General features: G+C 34.4%; 1 protein-coding gene across 2 annotated transcripts in view; it reads right to left on the minus strand.

Annotated features, from left to right (window-relative positions):
* Positions 1-14,001, minus strand: part of SLC12A2 (solute carrier family 12 member 2) — a 109,703-nt gene that overhangs the window by 40,865 nt on the left and 54,837 nt on the right. For both annotated transcript variants that reach the window (XM_082457831.1, XM_082457830.1), the window contains exons 8-13: positions 10,989-11,116; positions 10,808-10,892; positions 8,161-8,312; positions 2,889-2,996; positions 1,690-1,813; positions 548-649 (exon numbers count right to left, since the gene is read on the minus strand). In XM_082457831.1, coding sequence (XP_082313957.1) covers positions 548-649; positions 1,690-1,813; positions 2,889-2,996; positions 8,161-8,312; positions 10,808-10,892; positions 10,989-11,116 — 699 coding nt within the window. The remainder of the gene's footprint in view (positions 1-547; positions 650-1,689; positions 1,814-2,888; positions 2,997-8,160; positions 8,313-10,807; positions 10,893-10,988; positions 11,117-14,001) is intronic.

The following is a 14,001-nucleotide window of genomic DNA, read 5'->3' on the forward strand; positions in this document are numbered from 1 at the left end:
AGGCATTATTTAGCAATAAACTTCATGATAAAGAGATCTTTGAAGACTCAATTTGACTCAACTATAAAGGCAGAGTGAAGCACTAGTGAGCTAATTCTCCACATGCCATCTTTTAAAATGTGTTAAAGTTTTGTTTTCTTGGGATTCCCTAGTGGCGCAGTGGTTAAGAATCCGCCTGCCAATGCAGGGGACACAAGTTCGAGCCCTGGTCCAGGAAGATCTCACATGCCGCGGAGCAACTAAGCCTGTGCGCCACCACTACTGAGCCTGCGCTCTAGAGCAACCGAGCTACAACTACTGAGCCCACGTGCTACAACTACTGAAGCCCACGTGCCTAGAGCCCGTGCTCCGGAACAAGAGAAGCCACTGCAATGAGAAGCTTATGCACCGCAACGAAGAGTAGGCCCTGCTCGCTGCAACTAGAGAAAGCAACAAAGACCCAACACAGCCAAAAATAAATAAAATAAATAAATTTATATATAAAGTTTCATTTTCTCTAAAATCAGACATTACCACATTTACAGAACTTTTAAAAAAAGTAAGTCACCTGGAGATTTTGCAAGTGATGCATGAAATACTGAAAAATTGATCAACGCATATGATGCAAGGAAGAAGTTAGAGATAATTGGAGCAATGACATTCAGTTCAGCTGCAAAAGAAACATGAAGCATATTTAGCTGACATATTAGACCTTTTTTTAACTCTTCAAAACTATGAATTATTTCAAACCTTTAGATAACAGCATAATGAATACTCCTACATCCACAAACCAGATTTAATGAATTTTGCCATATATACTTTATATACTTTAATTTTCAGAAATCATACCTTATGTACACAGTAGAAGCCCCCTTTATACCTCAACTCATCAAAGTTGGAATATTCTTTCCAGTGACATTATTTCGTTTTACTACACACATACATGGTCCATAAGCATTGTGTAGCACTGTTCTGCGTGTTTTAAAAGTTACGTAAATTATATCATACTATATTATCATTCTGCAATTTGTTATTTTCACATATATTATATTTGAGATTCATCCATATTAATATATGAAAACCAAGTTTATTCACTTTTTTACTATGGAATATTATTCTGCAGCTTCACTCTTCTGTTGATAGGTACTCAGGTTGCTTCCATTTATCACTATTATAATTAATGACACTAAGAATATTCTTATATATGTGAGTTTCTATAGGGTAAAAACCCCTAAAAAGAACTGTTGGATCATAGGAAACTTAACCAAATACATTCTTAAATATCACATGAGAGTTAGTTTCCGGTAGTATAATCAGAATTTTAATAAAAGTCCAAGGTCTTCTTTAGCAGTGAAAGACCCATTAGCTTCCTTACGATCAGAGGCAACAGTACCAAAAAGTAGATCGGCGGAGGTTCTACCTTCATGAAAGACACTGGAATCCTTTTCCTTATGCTATTATCATATTTGTTTTAGGGACAAGAACCTAAGAGTTCCCTCTAGCCCTAATGGAGAATTAGTGATGGTAAGAATTTTAGCAAATATTTAACAAGTGCTATTATTTGCATTATTTTCTAAACACTCTTTCCTTTGATCAAAAAGAAACTAACTTAGTATTGCAGGCAAAGTAACATTTTGTTTATAATTCAGTGTTGACAGCTGATACTATAAATGCACCAAAATCTACATTAGCGTACATTTATAGACTAACCAATTAAGATGAATCCAAGTGCAATTAAGAATGTTAAGATGTAGCCACGAAGAGGTTCATTATTTTTCCCATAACCTTTAGCAAACATCTGGAAAGCTGGGTAGATGTTGTCCTTACATAAGGCCTAATGAAGAAATGTAAACATTAAAATGAAATATATTGAAATAAGACATACAGATCTCCTTACAGTTACAATAGGTTAATCAGGAATGGAACCCAAGTTTCTAATTCTTGGTCCTCTTTCTTTCCCCTCACGCTGCTTCACCTACAAACTGTAAAGGAGATTCAATCATTTCTAGCATCAGAAAGACAGGAGGTTTAGAATACACTGAAGTTTTTATACATTTTATTCCACCCCAGGCTGAAATTCTTATATGAATAAAGAGTCAAAGGAGCAGGCATACACATAGAAGAAATGTGGAACCTTGAGAAGTATGACCTATTTTAAGAAAACCAAGTCCAAATCCTAGACTCAAAACAAATGAACATCCTAATTATAAAACATAATCACCTTTCTTAAAACAATACTGAAAATGATTTTAGTAAATATTCTACACCTCTACTGTACTAACTAGCTACAACAAAAAATTAAGAACAAACAAAAAGAACAAAGGAAATTAAGAACAAAGCTGCAGAATCAATATCTCATTTGTTTTAGTAATAAAAAGTATTTTCTATCCAGTATCAGCCGTTTATTTAATGCTCATTAAAGGGAGACAATGTCTATCATTTATTATTATATCCTGAGTACCTAACATAATGTATATCACGTATTAGACATTCAAATATTCATAAAATAAAACATTAATGTTGGCATTATGCTAATAGGAATAAGATACTTTAATTCTTTTGATTTATGGTCTTGGACTATACTTTTTATCCTTGTTAAGACATTATGAAAATTTATGCTCACAGTATGTCCATAAAGCAAAAATTCATCACCACTTCCAGAAAGACAACTAAAAAATTACACCCTGAGAGTAGATATAGGCCAAGTGTTTATATATACACATCCACATTCATATGCATAAAATTAAATATGCCACTCTTGATATATGTGTTTGTATATATGTCATATAAATATCAATACATGGGCTTCATAGAAGTAAACAAATAATTTAAAAATATTAAGAATCCCATATTGAAATGTATTACCTTAACTGCCCCTTTAATAAAATTTGTAACGTGAAAATACTTACCTGAAATATTTTGGGCGCACTCACAAGGGATGCTAATGCAGAAGAAAGAGTGGCTGAAAAGATACCTGCAGAAATTAGTGGTGCAAAGCCTGACACCATGCTCATTACCTTAAAAAAGTGACAAAAATGGTAAAATAAGTCTTACATAAAATTCAAAAAAGAACACAACACTTCATCTTTATTATTCCTATGAAGAACACTAATAGTAATTCTGGGAGAAATCTGATAAAAATAACAGTAGTAAACAGTAATAATGGTTACGTGCGTTACAAACTTCTGAAACTGAATTACCACCAGCCCTAAATGTAAAAAAACTTTTTATTTTGTAAAATGTCAAAGGCACACACAATGGCAGAGAGAAGAGCATACTGAACTACAAAGTATCCATCGCTCAGTTTCAACAGGGCCAATCTTTTCATTATTGCGAATTAAACCCCAGATCTCATTTCATGCATAAATGTTTGTGTGTACCTCTAATGCGTAAAAACCTTTAAAAACTGTAACTACAAAGTCACTGTCACAGCTTAAAAACTGGGTAATTCCTTAACAGCATCAAATACCCAATCACATTAAAAATCCCCAAATTATTCCTCTTTTCTTGCTTTTTTTAAAAGTTTGTTCAAATCAGGATCCACAAAAGGATTACATTTACATTTGGTTGATACGCCTCTTAAGTCTTTTTCAATCTACAGGCTCACCCTTTCCTTTACATTTTATGATTTTTATGTCATTTCTCCTAGAGAAACCCCATGCTCTGGATTTTGCCGATAATCTCCACTGCCTTGTTTAACTTGTTCCTCTCACCTCTATTTCTAGTCAACTGGTAGGTAGGTAGATCTAGACAAGTTGATCAGACTGAGGTACAAGTTTTCTGGCAAGAGTATTCCAAGGTGGTTTGATATACTTCTGTCAGGAAGGTTGTTTCCTTTTTTTAATGTTAAGATAGTAGATTGGTACTGTGGTTATGTTTTTTGTTTGTCTTTAAAGAGTACTTATTTATTAAAGCTAAAAGTAGAAATATCCAGCTGAAAGGATCTAACTCCAGGATTTGCCTCTAAATAATCTAGGAAGTGGGGAGTCATAAATAAAACAAAATTAGCCATGCGCTGATAACTGATGAACTTGGAAAATGTGTATGTTAGGTACATTATATTGCTTTCTCTATCTTTGTACATGTTCAAACATTTCCCTATGATGAAGTTTAAAAAAAAATGGATCACTAACTTAGAAGATGAGAAGGCAATCAAATAAATCCAAACAGAGGAGCACTATACAAAATAAATTGCCTGGACTCTTCAAAATGTCAACATCCTGAAAGGTTAAAACAGGCAGGCTGGGAACTCCTCTAGATTAAAGAATTTTAAAATAACTAAAGGCCATGTGTGACACCAGATTGAATCCCGGATCTGAGAAAAATTGATCTGGGACATTACTGGAAGAAGTGAGGAAGTATGAATATGGAATATATATTTAGAGAACAGTATTTCATCAACACTGAATTACTTGGGTGGGAAAATTTACGGTGCTTGTACAGAATGTTTTAAATACTTCAATCTGATTGTCATGTTGTGATGTCTATAATTTATTCTCATATGTTTGAGGAGAAAAATACTATACATATATATATAAAGATAAGGCAAATGGGGCAAAATATAAACTACTAGTAAATACAAATGAAGGGCAGGTACACAGGTTTTCACTGCACTGTTCCTTGTGAACCTTTGAAATCTGTCAAAATATTAAATTGATTTGGAAGAGTTGTTTAATGGATTCAGGTACTGTCAACTTGATCTATGCATTATAAATTTTACCAGTAGTGAATGATGATCACCACCTAGATTCATTACTTCATTAGTGGAGATTTACCTTTCATTTATATTGACCAAGAACATGCCAACTGAGACCAAGGAGATAAGGAAATCAGGTTTTAGGCTGTTTATTATACACTTGCCTATAATTTAATATTAAGCCTGATGTAAAACTAGCTCTGGGCACAATCCCTGGCCACAATACCTAAGTCTGGTTTCATGTATACATAAACCACCTTGTTTCACTTAAATGTCTCTCCCTGCATCTTTCAGAAGATTTAGGTTTAAACCTGAAGAACATATTTAAGAGTTTTAAGAAACATTAGCATTGACTTCTCTGAGAATCTCCGGGAGAAAAAACTCATTGAAAAGATGATTTTCTATTCAGCCTTTTAATACCAATTTAGTAGTTACATACACATGATACATTTTTCATAATCACTATTTTTACACAGTTATTATTTAATGCTAGATTATCTAGCATTGCCAAATCTGTCCTTAGGGAAGGATATTATAAAGGATAGATAAGGTGGACCAAGATAAAAATAAGCAGACTTGACTTCTGTTATATATACTTATCAGATAATACAAAATTCCATGTCTGTCTGTAATGCCTTCAAAGTTAAGTAAGTACAAAGGCAGGAGGTAAATGAAGAAAAAAGGGGAGAAAAAAGAATATGATACATTGATAGATTAAGCCAAAACTGACACCAGCAACATTACATATAACTGTAACATTTCACCTTTCATGTTTTGAGGAAAAGATTCATTTTCTTTTCTTCCATCACCTCTGAATTAAGATAAATAATGCTCCATGCTTAGCATCTAGAAACTATGCTTCTATGATTTGCCAAGTTTCCTGTTTTCTAGTTATACATTTATCTAAATAACCTTTGTGTTTCCCACTATTTTATGGTAAAACATGAGTAGCAAGTAAATGAAAATGCATTCAAATAATAGTAACATCAGGGTTGTCCAAAATATATAGTGGAAACAAAGATGAAAAACAAAAGATGGTCTGGTCTTTAATAAGGGGGGGATAAAAGACAAAAGTCTAATAAAAGGTAAAAAAAAAAGTGGCAAGTAAAACGAATGGTGAGATTTTGTGTGGGGAATGTGTGTGTGTTGACGATTTAGGGTTCAAAAAAATCTTCATGGAACTGGGTTTGAAGAGCAGACAGATTTGGACATATAAAAAGAAAAAGCCAGTGCATTCCAAGCAGAGTGAAGCACCAAATAAAGCAACAGAGTAGGGTAAGCGTGTGCATGTATACATATACAAACACGTAATGACTGGAGTTCAGTCTGGATAGAAGCAGTGGGACTTAAGTTTGGGTATGAAAGGCTTTGACAGAGCAAAGAAGCTCACATTTTGTTTATTAAGCAGTGGGGAGTCAAAGGTTTCAGAGGACATTAAAATGTAGAAATAAGAAACATAAAACTAAAGAAAATTAAACATTTAAGAAAAATAAAGTGACCCTATTATATATGCATATATTTATCAACTATATGCAAAACAGCATTATACAGCGTGCCTTTGTATAGATTTCGTGATGGTGTCTCCACTTACATGCTCCTCAGTTATGTTCTATTCACCATTCTTCATTCTCCAAGTGACAAGCAATTGATAATTTTACAGGATTTTCTTTCCATTCTGTATCGCTTTACAAAGTATTTTTTTTTTAATTTACTTAAATTGGAAAAGCAGCTTTACGTACACCAAACTCTCACACTTTGCTTGAATGAGTCCATACTTAGACTTGATAAAGACAACACACTTTTGTATTTCAAGGCAACAACACAGAAATCTGATTGGCATTTTCAGTCACTGGGCAGAGACCAACATCTGTGCCTTTCATACACAGTATCAATGTCCGAATTGGCCTGAATAATTAGCTGGACATGAATACTTTCTTTCATTCCTACGATTTTGCCTAGTCTTATGACTAGAAAAAACAAACTCCTATTACATAATTTAGTTCAATATTTTTAACCACTGAAAGTGCAGTAAATTGCTTGAAACTATACAAAAGAAAATACAAATTATGGCATTAAAAATTTAAGTTATAAAATTTTAATGTAAAATACATAGATTCTACATAAAATGTCTATATAATGTTCTGTAATACATTAAATCCTCAACTATTCTGTTTATTATGTTTACACATTATTGGAGAAACACTGGGAAGCGAAATTTTTATTTTCCACTTTGAATTAGCAGTACCATCTATTCTATAAATTTACCACAGAATATCTTGTTTTAATCTCCTGAATTTATACCTTTGTGTTCTTTTATTTCTAGCATCCTGAGGCTTATCAAGCAACTCTCAAAATATCCTCCAAATTTTAGTGATTCCTTTTCGTCTTCTATCTAAAACCCATAAATTTTATAAAAATTTCATTTTGCTTTCAGTACCTTATAGAGGTAATAATAAAACTGATATTCTCCAAATACTTGAGCAGTAATACTAATCTTTACACAGTTCATATGTTTAATAGTTCACAAACTTTCAAGCATCCATTAATAATTTTATTCTGTTGTTCAAGAGTGGTTTAACACAGCATCACTATATGATAGCCAGATCTAATTAAATAAGACTACTGATACTAATCAATACTTTTTTAAAAGGGCATTCATATATAAAGCAATTATGGAGAAACCTCAAATTAGAAAACTGAACTCATTTCAATTAGTATGGATTTAAATTGCTCAAAATAAAAATGAAATACTTAGATGTAAGTCTAACAAAATATGTACAGGATTGATATTCTGAAAACTACATAATACTTATGAAAGAAGTTAAAGAAGATCTAAATAAATGGAGAAACGTTAAGTGTTCATGGGTTGGAACACTCAACATAGTAAATTTATCAATCCTCCCCAAATTCATGTACAAGTTTAATGCAGTTCCTATCAAAATTCCAACAAGACTTTTTTGTAGATAAACATAGATTATTCTAAAATTTATTTGGAAAAGCAAAGGAACTAAAACAAAATAAACTAAAATAGCTAAAACAATTTTGAAAAAGAATAAAATAGGAGGAATCAAGCTACCTGATTTCAAGACTTACAACCAACTATAGTAATCAAGAAAGTATGGCATTGGTGGAGGGATAGACACAAAGATCAATGGAACACAACAGAGAATCCAAAAATAGACCCAGCACATATGACCATGTGTGAGATGCTTTCTTGCTTTCTGAAACAGTATACTGTATATTATACCCTATGATAAAAGTGTTGCCCTCTGGGGCCCTTCTGCCCCTGAACAGGCTCAGATTTCATTCTTTCATATTTTTCTGTTTGCCCAATTAGTTGCGTACAGTCTTTATTGGTATCTGGGTATAAAGTAACAACAATCCTCCCTTCTAAGTTTTTGCTATACTCTGAATGGTCAGAGTTGATAGCAGTCTGACCTCTAGATGAACACAGAACGTCTGTATAATATAAATTTGATGCTCACCTGGAAGTTGTTCATTAGGCCATAGGAACAAGGATTGCTTTCGCAAGATGAAAAGTCAAAGTTTAATTTGCAGGCTGCAGAAGTACAGTTTGTTAGCTCTGTTACAATAGTGTCATTAACGTTCCCCGTAGCATCCCGAACAACACAAGAACCTGAAGCACAAGTGACAATGAGGACAAAAAAAATCAAACTAATGCTTACATTCATTTCAAAATTATATACACCCATAAAGAAATTACAGTGCTGACTGTATATACTTGCTTATTATAGCATACATTGTATTTACAATTAAGAAAGGTTTACCTGGAACAGAATTTGGAAAGCATCATGGTCCCCAGTATTAAGAATTATTTGGAATAACATATGATGTACAACTAACAGTAATGACCATTCCTTAGAGTTCATATATTCTTACTTTTGAAGCACTTTAACATTGCTTTCTCATCATATATGGGGTAAAAATCACAGGCATTACAACAAAAACTAAACAATAAAACAAAAATTAAGTCTTGAAAGGAAGAGTTTTTTTAATGACTAGACAGTCTGTATACAGTTCTTCATTCTTAAATTTCTTCTTCGAAGTTTCAGAGCAGTGTTTGCAAAACCATCTCCTTAAAGCTACTCCTGAAACCACTGGCGGTTGAGGGCAGAACAGAGAGAGCCCTATCTAACCCTAAAGCAGCTATGCTTTTATATTTCATATTTTGATGTTCTCCATCAGAATTGTCTGGGGAAAAAAGGTTCCACTGCTTGAGCTAGTTACACAATTACTAGTGTTGAGGTGATCTTTACTGACTCCGCTACTGAATAACAGGGAGAAAGGGCTACTCCTGTTGCCCTAGTGTAGACAGAATGAAATGAGTACGAGGGCAAGCATTATTGGAGCGTCAGATAAAAACAGAAATGTTTTCCTGCAATAACAAATTATTTCCAATGAAACATAATCAGTTATATCATTTTTTAAATTAAAAGTAAATTTTCCATAGCTAGCTTATGTATAATGTATATAAACAGCGGTCCCCAATTTTTTTGGCACCAGGGACTGGGTTTGTGTAAGATAATTTTTCCATGGACGGGGTGGGGATGGTTAGGGGTGGGGTGGGGTGGTGGTGGATGGTTCAGGCAGTAACGCGGGCAATGAGGAGCGGCAGATGAAGCTTTGCTCATTCACATGCCGCTCCCCTCCTGCTGTGCGGCCTGGTTCCTAACGGGCCGCGGACCAGTACCGGTCTGTGACCCGGGGATTGGGGACCCCTGTATACAAGCATGCTAGAAACTTTTAGGGGAATACAAAAATATTTTGCTAATAAGCTTATAAACCTAATTCATTTTCTTTTTTCAAAATGAATTTCAGGAATTTATGTATGCATTGCAATGATAAATGTAATCGAGTTACTTTTTCAAATGTTAACATAGCTCACCATGATAATATTATTCGCATTTCTAACTCTTGTTTAGTAAAATTTCAAAATTACATTTATGCAAATTAGCAGCTCAGTTTGTAAAAACAGTTCCGTCATTACTTCCCAACACATGATTGAATATATGGCAAAAATAAAAATTTTCTTACTCAAATATATGGAAAATTTATATTCTGTAGTTGATGAATTTGGAGTTTGTGACTCTTCTGATTAGTACTAGACTAAGATTTATTCTTGTAGTATGCTTAAAAATTTTAACTGTAAAACCTGAATTTTAGAATTTAGATATTAAAGACAATGCTTACATTTTAAGAACATATGTTTTTCTGGGTAAACGATGTACTTTCATGAATGTGTACTAAATTCAAGACAAGACAGTATCTACAGTCAATGTATGCAAATTATATGTAAAATCAGTAGTTATTAAATTTTTTTCTGTACTATGTTTCACTTAAGAACCTCCTATTATAAACAGCCTTTTAAAATTATTTATTTATTTACTTATATATAAATAAACACGAAAACCCTCTTTGCCATGAAAACAATTTTTTTAAGGAAGTGCCATTATCATATGGTTGGTAACAAAATCTCTGACCTTTGACTTCCTCATCTATAAAAGATTTAGAGACTGGCTGACCACTTAAGTCCTTTCTTCAAGTTCTAAAATGTTATGATTCCATGAATGTATTAAAGTGGCTTAAAACCATTTTCATTAATTTAATAACACTTTTCATTCAATGTAGTATCTCTTGTGCATTGAAATTAGGTTTTATGGTAAAAAATGCCAGGTATTTCTTAATAGCCTTGAAACAATCTTCATACAACAAGATTACGTAAAAATATAAAATAACAGTCATAAACAAAAATATTCCAAAATTTGTAAAGCTCAGAAAGTAAAATGCATTTACTTCTACATACGAATTACATTTTCTGTAAATATATCTCAGTGAAATTTAAGAATCTGCAGATAAGATTTTACATAACTTTCTAACTTACTAATTAATAGAAATCCTAGAGGAAAAACCTTAGAGCATTTGGTGACTTAGATAATGTCTACAGAATCACCACTAGTTTACTTAAGTATTTTTGAAAATACAAAACTTCGCATCTTTTTATTGAAATATTTCTTAATTTAAAAGTTAGAAATATAATGTCATGAAAATGAATGTTTAGAGTATGCACATCATTAAATTTCTGAAACACGTAACAAATGTAAGGTTATTTACCTACAGATACTGCAATTCCTATGTAAACCACGGTAGTAATTAAAATGGCTAAGAGTGTTCCTTTGGGTATGGCTGACTGAGGATCCTAGAAGACAAGAACATTTTTTAAGTCTACCTTTAAAAATAAATATATGTATATCACTTTTTGTATAAAATCGATACAGCACTTTATAATACTTACTGCAAGATCACCTGAGATATTTGCTCCAGCCAGAATACCAGTTGCGGCAGGAAAAAAGATGGCAAACACAGAAAAAAAGGTCTCTTCCTCTCGAAAATCTGGCCCAAAGTTCTCATTAAATATTTCAGCTGTAGAGAACAAAATATTTTTGGCAATTTATGGATAGCAGATTAGACCATGATAATTTAGGTTAAGAATAAGTGTTTATCTAAGACCCCTGACTTTTCTTCAGTTCAAGTAACTGGTAAATTCGTGAATATTTCCTAATTCAAGTATGTATTGGTGTTTCTCTTTTCTTATATGAGGGAAACGGTTTACATTCAAAATGATTTGACCTGGTTCATGCCCCACTATTTTTTATACCTTGCTAATTATGTTTCAAGCACCTCTAACTTGATTGTTATCTCTCCAAGAGGTCAAAGAAGCAAGAAAGCAGGCAGAAGAACAAAAGGGACATAAAACTAACGTGGAACCACTTTTTTCCTTACATCCAGCTTATATTCTATCTATCTGTACAGCTTTCTCTATTTCCTAGTAGTGACTTGTTTGACTTTTGAGGCTATTCATCAGGCATCCAGATAATTTGTAGCTAAGACAAACCAGGTAAAGGTCCTTCCCATTTCAACAATAATGAAAGCTTCAACTAGTCCTGCTGTTTCCATCTATTCTGATAGGCCCTGACACTGAAACAACCAATTAACGGTCATCCATCCATCCATCCATCCAATATTTGCATATACACCATGTGCCAGGTCCTGTACTGGAGCCATCCAGTATCTCAAAGTACTGAGAGATCCAACAGCAACAAGCTACCTTCATGGAACTTAAGAGTATCAATGAGGAGCTACAAAATAAGTTAAGAAAAAGGTCACTGCAAATAGCAGTAAATGTACTGATGGAAACAGGGTGTTGTGATAAAAATGAAAGAGAGACAATCTAATTCAATGTGGCTACAGAAGGCTAAAGAGATACAACTAAGGAGCTAACACTTAAGCTGAGACTTTATTGAGCAGGAATCAGCCATGTGATGTTCCAGGAGAAAGAGTACACCAGGAATAACCAACAACATGTAGAAAGGCCCTGAGGCAGGAAAAAAGTTTAGCTCTTTTGAAGAACTAAAAGAATGCAGAGCTCTCACAGAACTAAAAGAATGCAAAGCCCTCACAGTAAGGGGGAGATGAAATGAGATGGAAGGGATCAGCAGGGGTGAGATTATGCAAAATTTTAATTTTATAGGAGTTTAGATTTTGTCCTATGCCAAGGTGGGCGTAGAACCACACAACTGACATGATGCTTATGTGGATGCTGCATGGACAATGGACTGAAAGCATCAGCATCTGAAGCAGGGAGACCAATTAGGAGGTACTGCAGTGGTTCAATCTAGTGATGGGAGAATAATGTACTGATTAGAGGAGGATTAGTAAGTAAGAGGGCAAGTGGAAAACACTGAGATCCTGGTTTCTTTCACTTACTAGGATGAAGAGGTCTGAGAACGGTTAGGTAGGAGGGACATCAAATAAACAATTGAATGTATACCTGTATCTGGAGTTTAAAGGAGAGATGCAGGAATAGAAACATGTGAATCTCTTGAGAGCATTTTGAGCCATGAGAAAAGATATTGCCAAAGGAAAGAATACAGTTAGAAGACACAGGACAACACTCTGTGCAACTCTGACATTTAGAGGATGGAAAGAAGAGAAGGGGTAACAGGAGTAATAGATATAGTGACCAGTGAATTAGGTAGAAAAGAACTCACTAGAACACAGTGTCTGACATCAAGTAAAACAAGAAAAGTATTTCGAGGAGAATGGGACAACTAAATATAATGCTGCTGAGAGTCAGAAGACTAAAAAACTGCACGCTGTATCTAGCAACATGTTATCATTACCATGACAGACAGAAGCCAGTTAATAGGGGTTGAGAATGAATGAAATAAGACCATATGGTGAAAGTAACATGGGGAATAAGTTACACACAGTCTCAAAGTATCTCTCCACAAACTACTTATTAATTACAAAGAAGAAAGTGGCAACCTAACAATAGATAAAACTCTCAGGTAGCACTTTCACCAAGTCATGAAATTTAACACCATCAGTGATGGGGAAAACTGACATCATGTGAGTCTCCTGACGTGAGGCTCTGAAGACACACTCTTCATGTAGTGTTCTTGGCAAAAGTGAACAAGTGAATCTATGGAAATCAAACAAAACCAACTGGAGGGACTTTCTAAAAAAACAAATGGCCTGTACTCTTGAAGAGTGTCAATGTAGGGAAAGAAAAATAAAAGGCTGTGGGGTGGAGTCAAGATGGCGGACCAAGAGGATGTGTAAATCATGTATCCGCACAACTAGGGAACCTACCAGGCACCAGTGGGGGACCATGGACACCTAAGGGGACGGGAGGAACACCCAGTGACCGACCGGCTTGCGGGATCTTGGTTCCCACGCCGGAGGTCAGGCCCGAGCTCCTGTGGTGGGAGCTCTGAGTCCAAACCACTGGACTAACAGAGAACCTATGATCCCAGGCAATATTAATTACAGTGAGGCCTCCCAGAGGTCCTAATCTCAGCACCAAGACCCAGCTCTATCCAACTGCCTGCAAACTCCAGTGCTGGATGCCTCAGGCCAAACAACCAGTAAGGCAGGAATACAGCTCCACCCATCAAAAAAAAAAAAAAAAGAAACGACAAAAAAATATGTTACAGATGAAGGAGCGAGGTAAAAACCTACAAGACCAAATAAATGAAGACGAAATAGGCAACCAACCTGAAAAAAGAATTCAGAGTAATGATAGTAAAGATGACCCAAAATCTCAGAAACAGAATGGAGAAAATACAAGAAACATTTAACAAGGATCTAGAAGAACTAAGGAGCAAACAAACAGTGATGAACAACACAATAACTGAAATTAAAAATACTCTAGAAGGAATCAATAGAATAACTGAGGCAGAAGAACAGATAAGTGAACTAGAAGATAAAATGGTGGAAATAACTGCCAGGAAGCAGAAAAAAGA

The sequence above is a fragment of the Balaenoptera physalus genome (genome assembly GCF_965194825.1).
Source record: "Balaenoptera physalus genome assembly, chromosome: 3".
In the NCBI taxonomy this organism is placed as follows: Eukaryota; Metazoa; Chordata; class Mammalia; order Artiodactyla; family Balaenopteridae; genus Balaenoptera; species Balaenoptera physalus.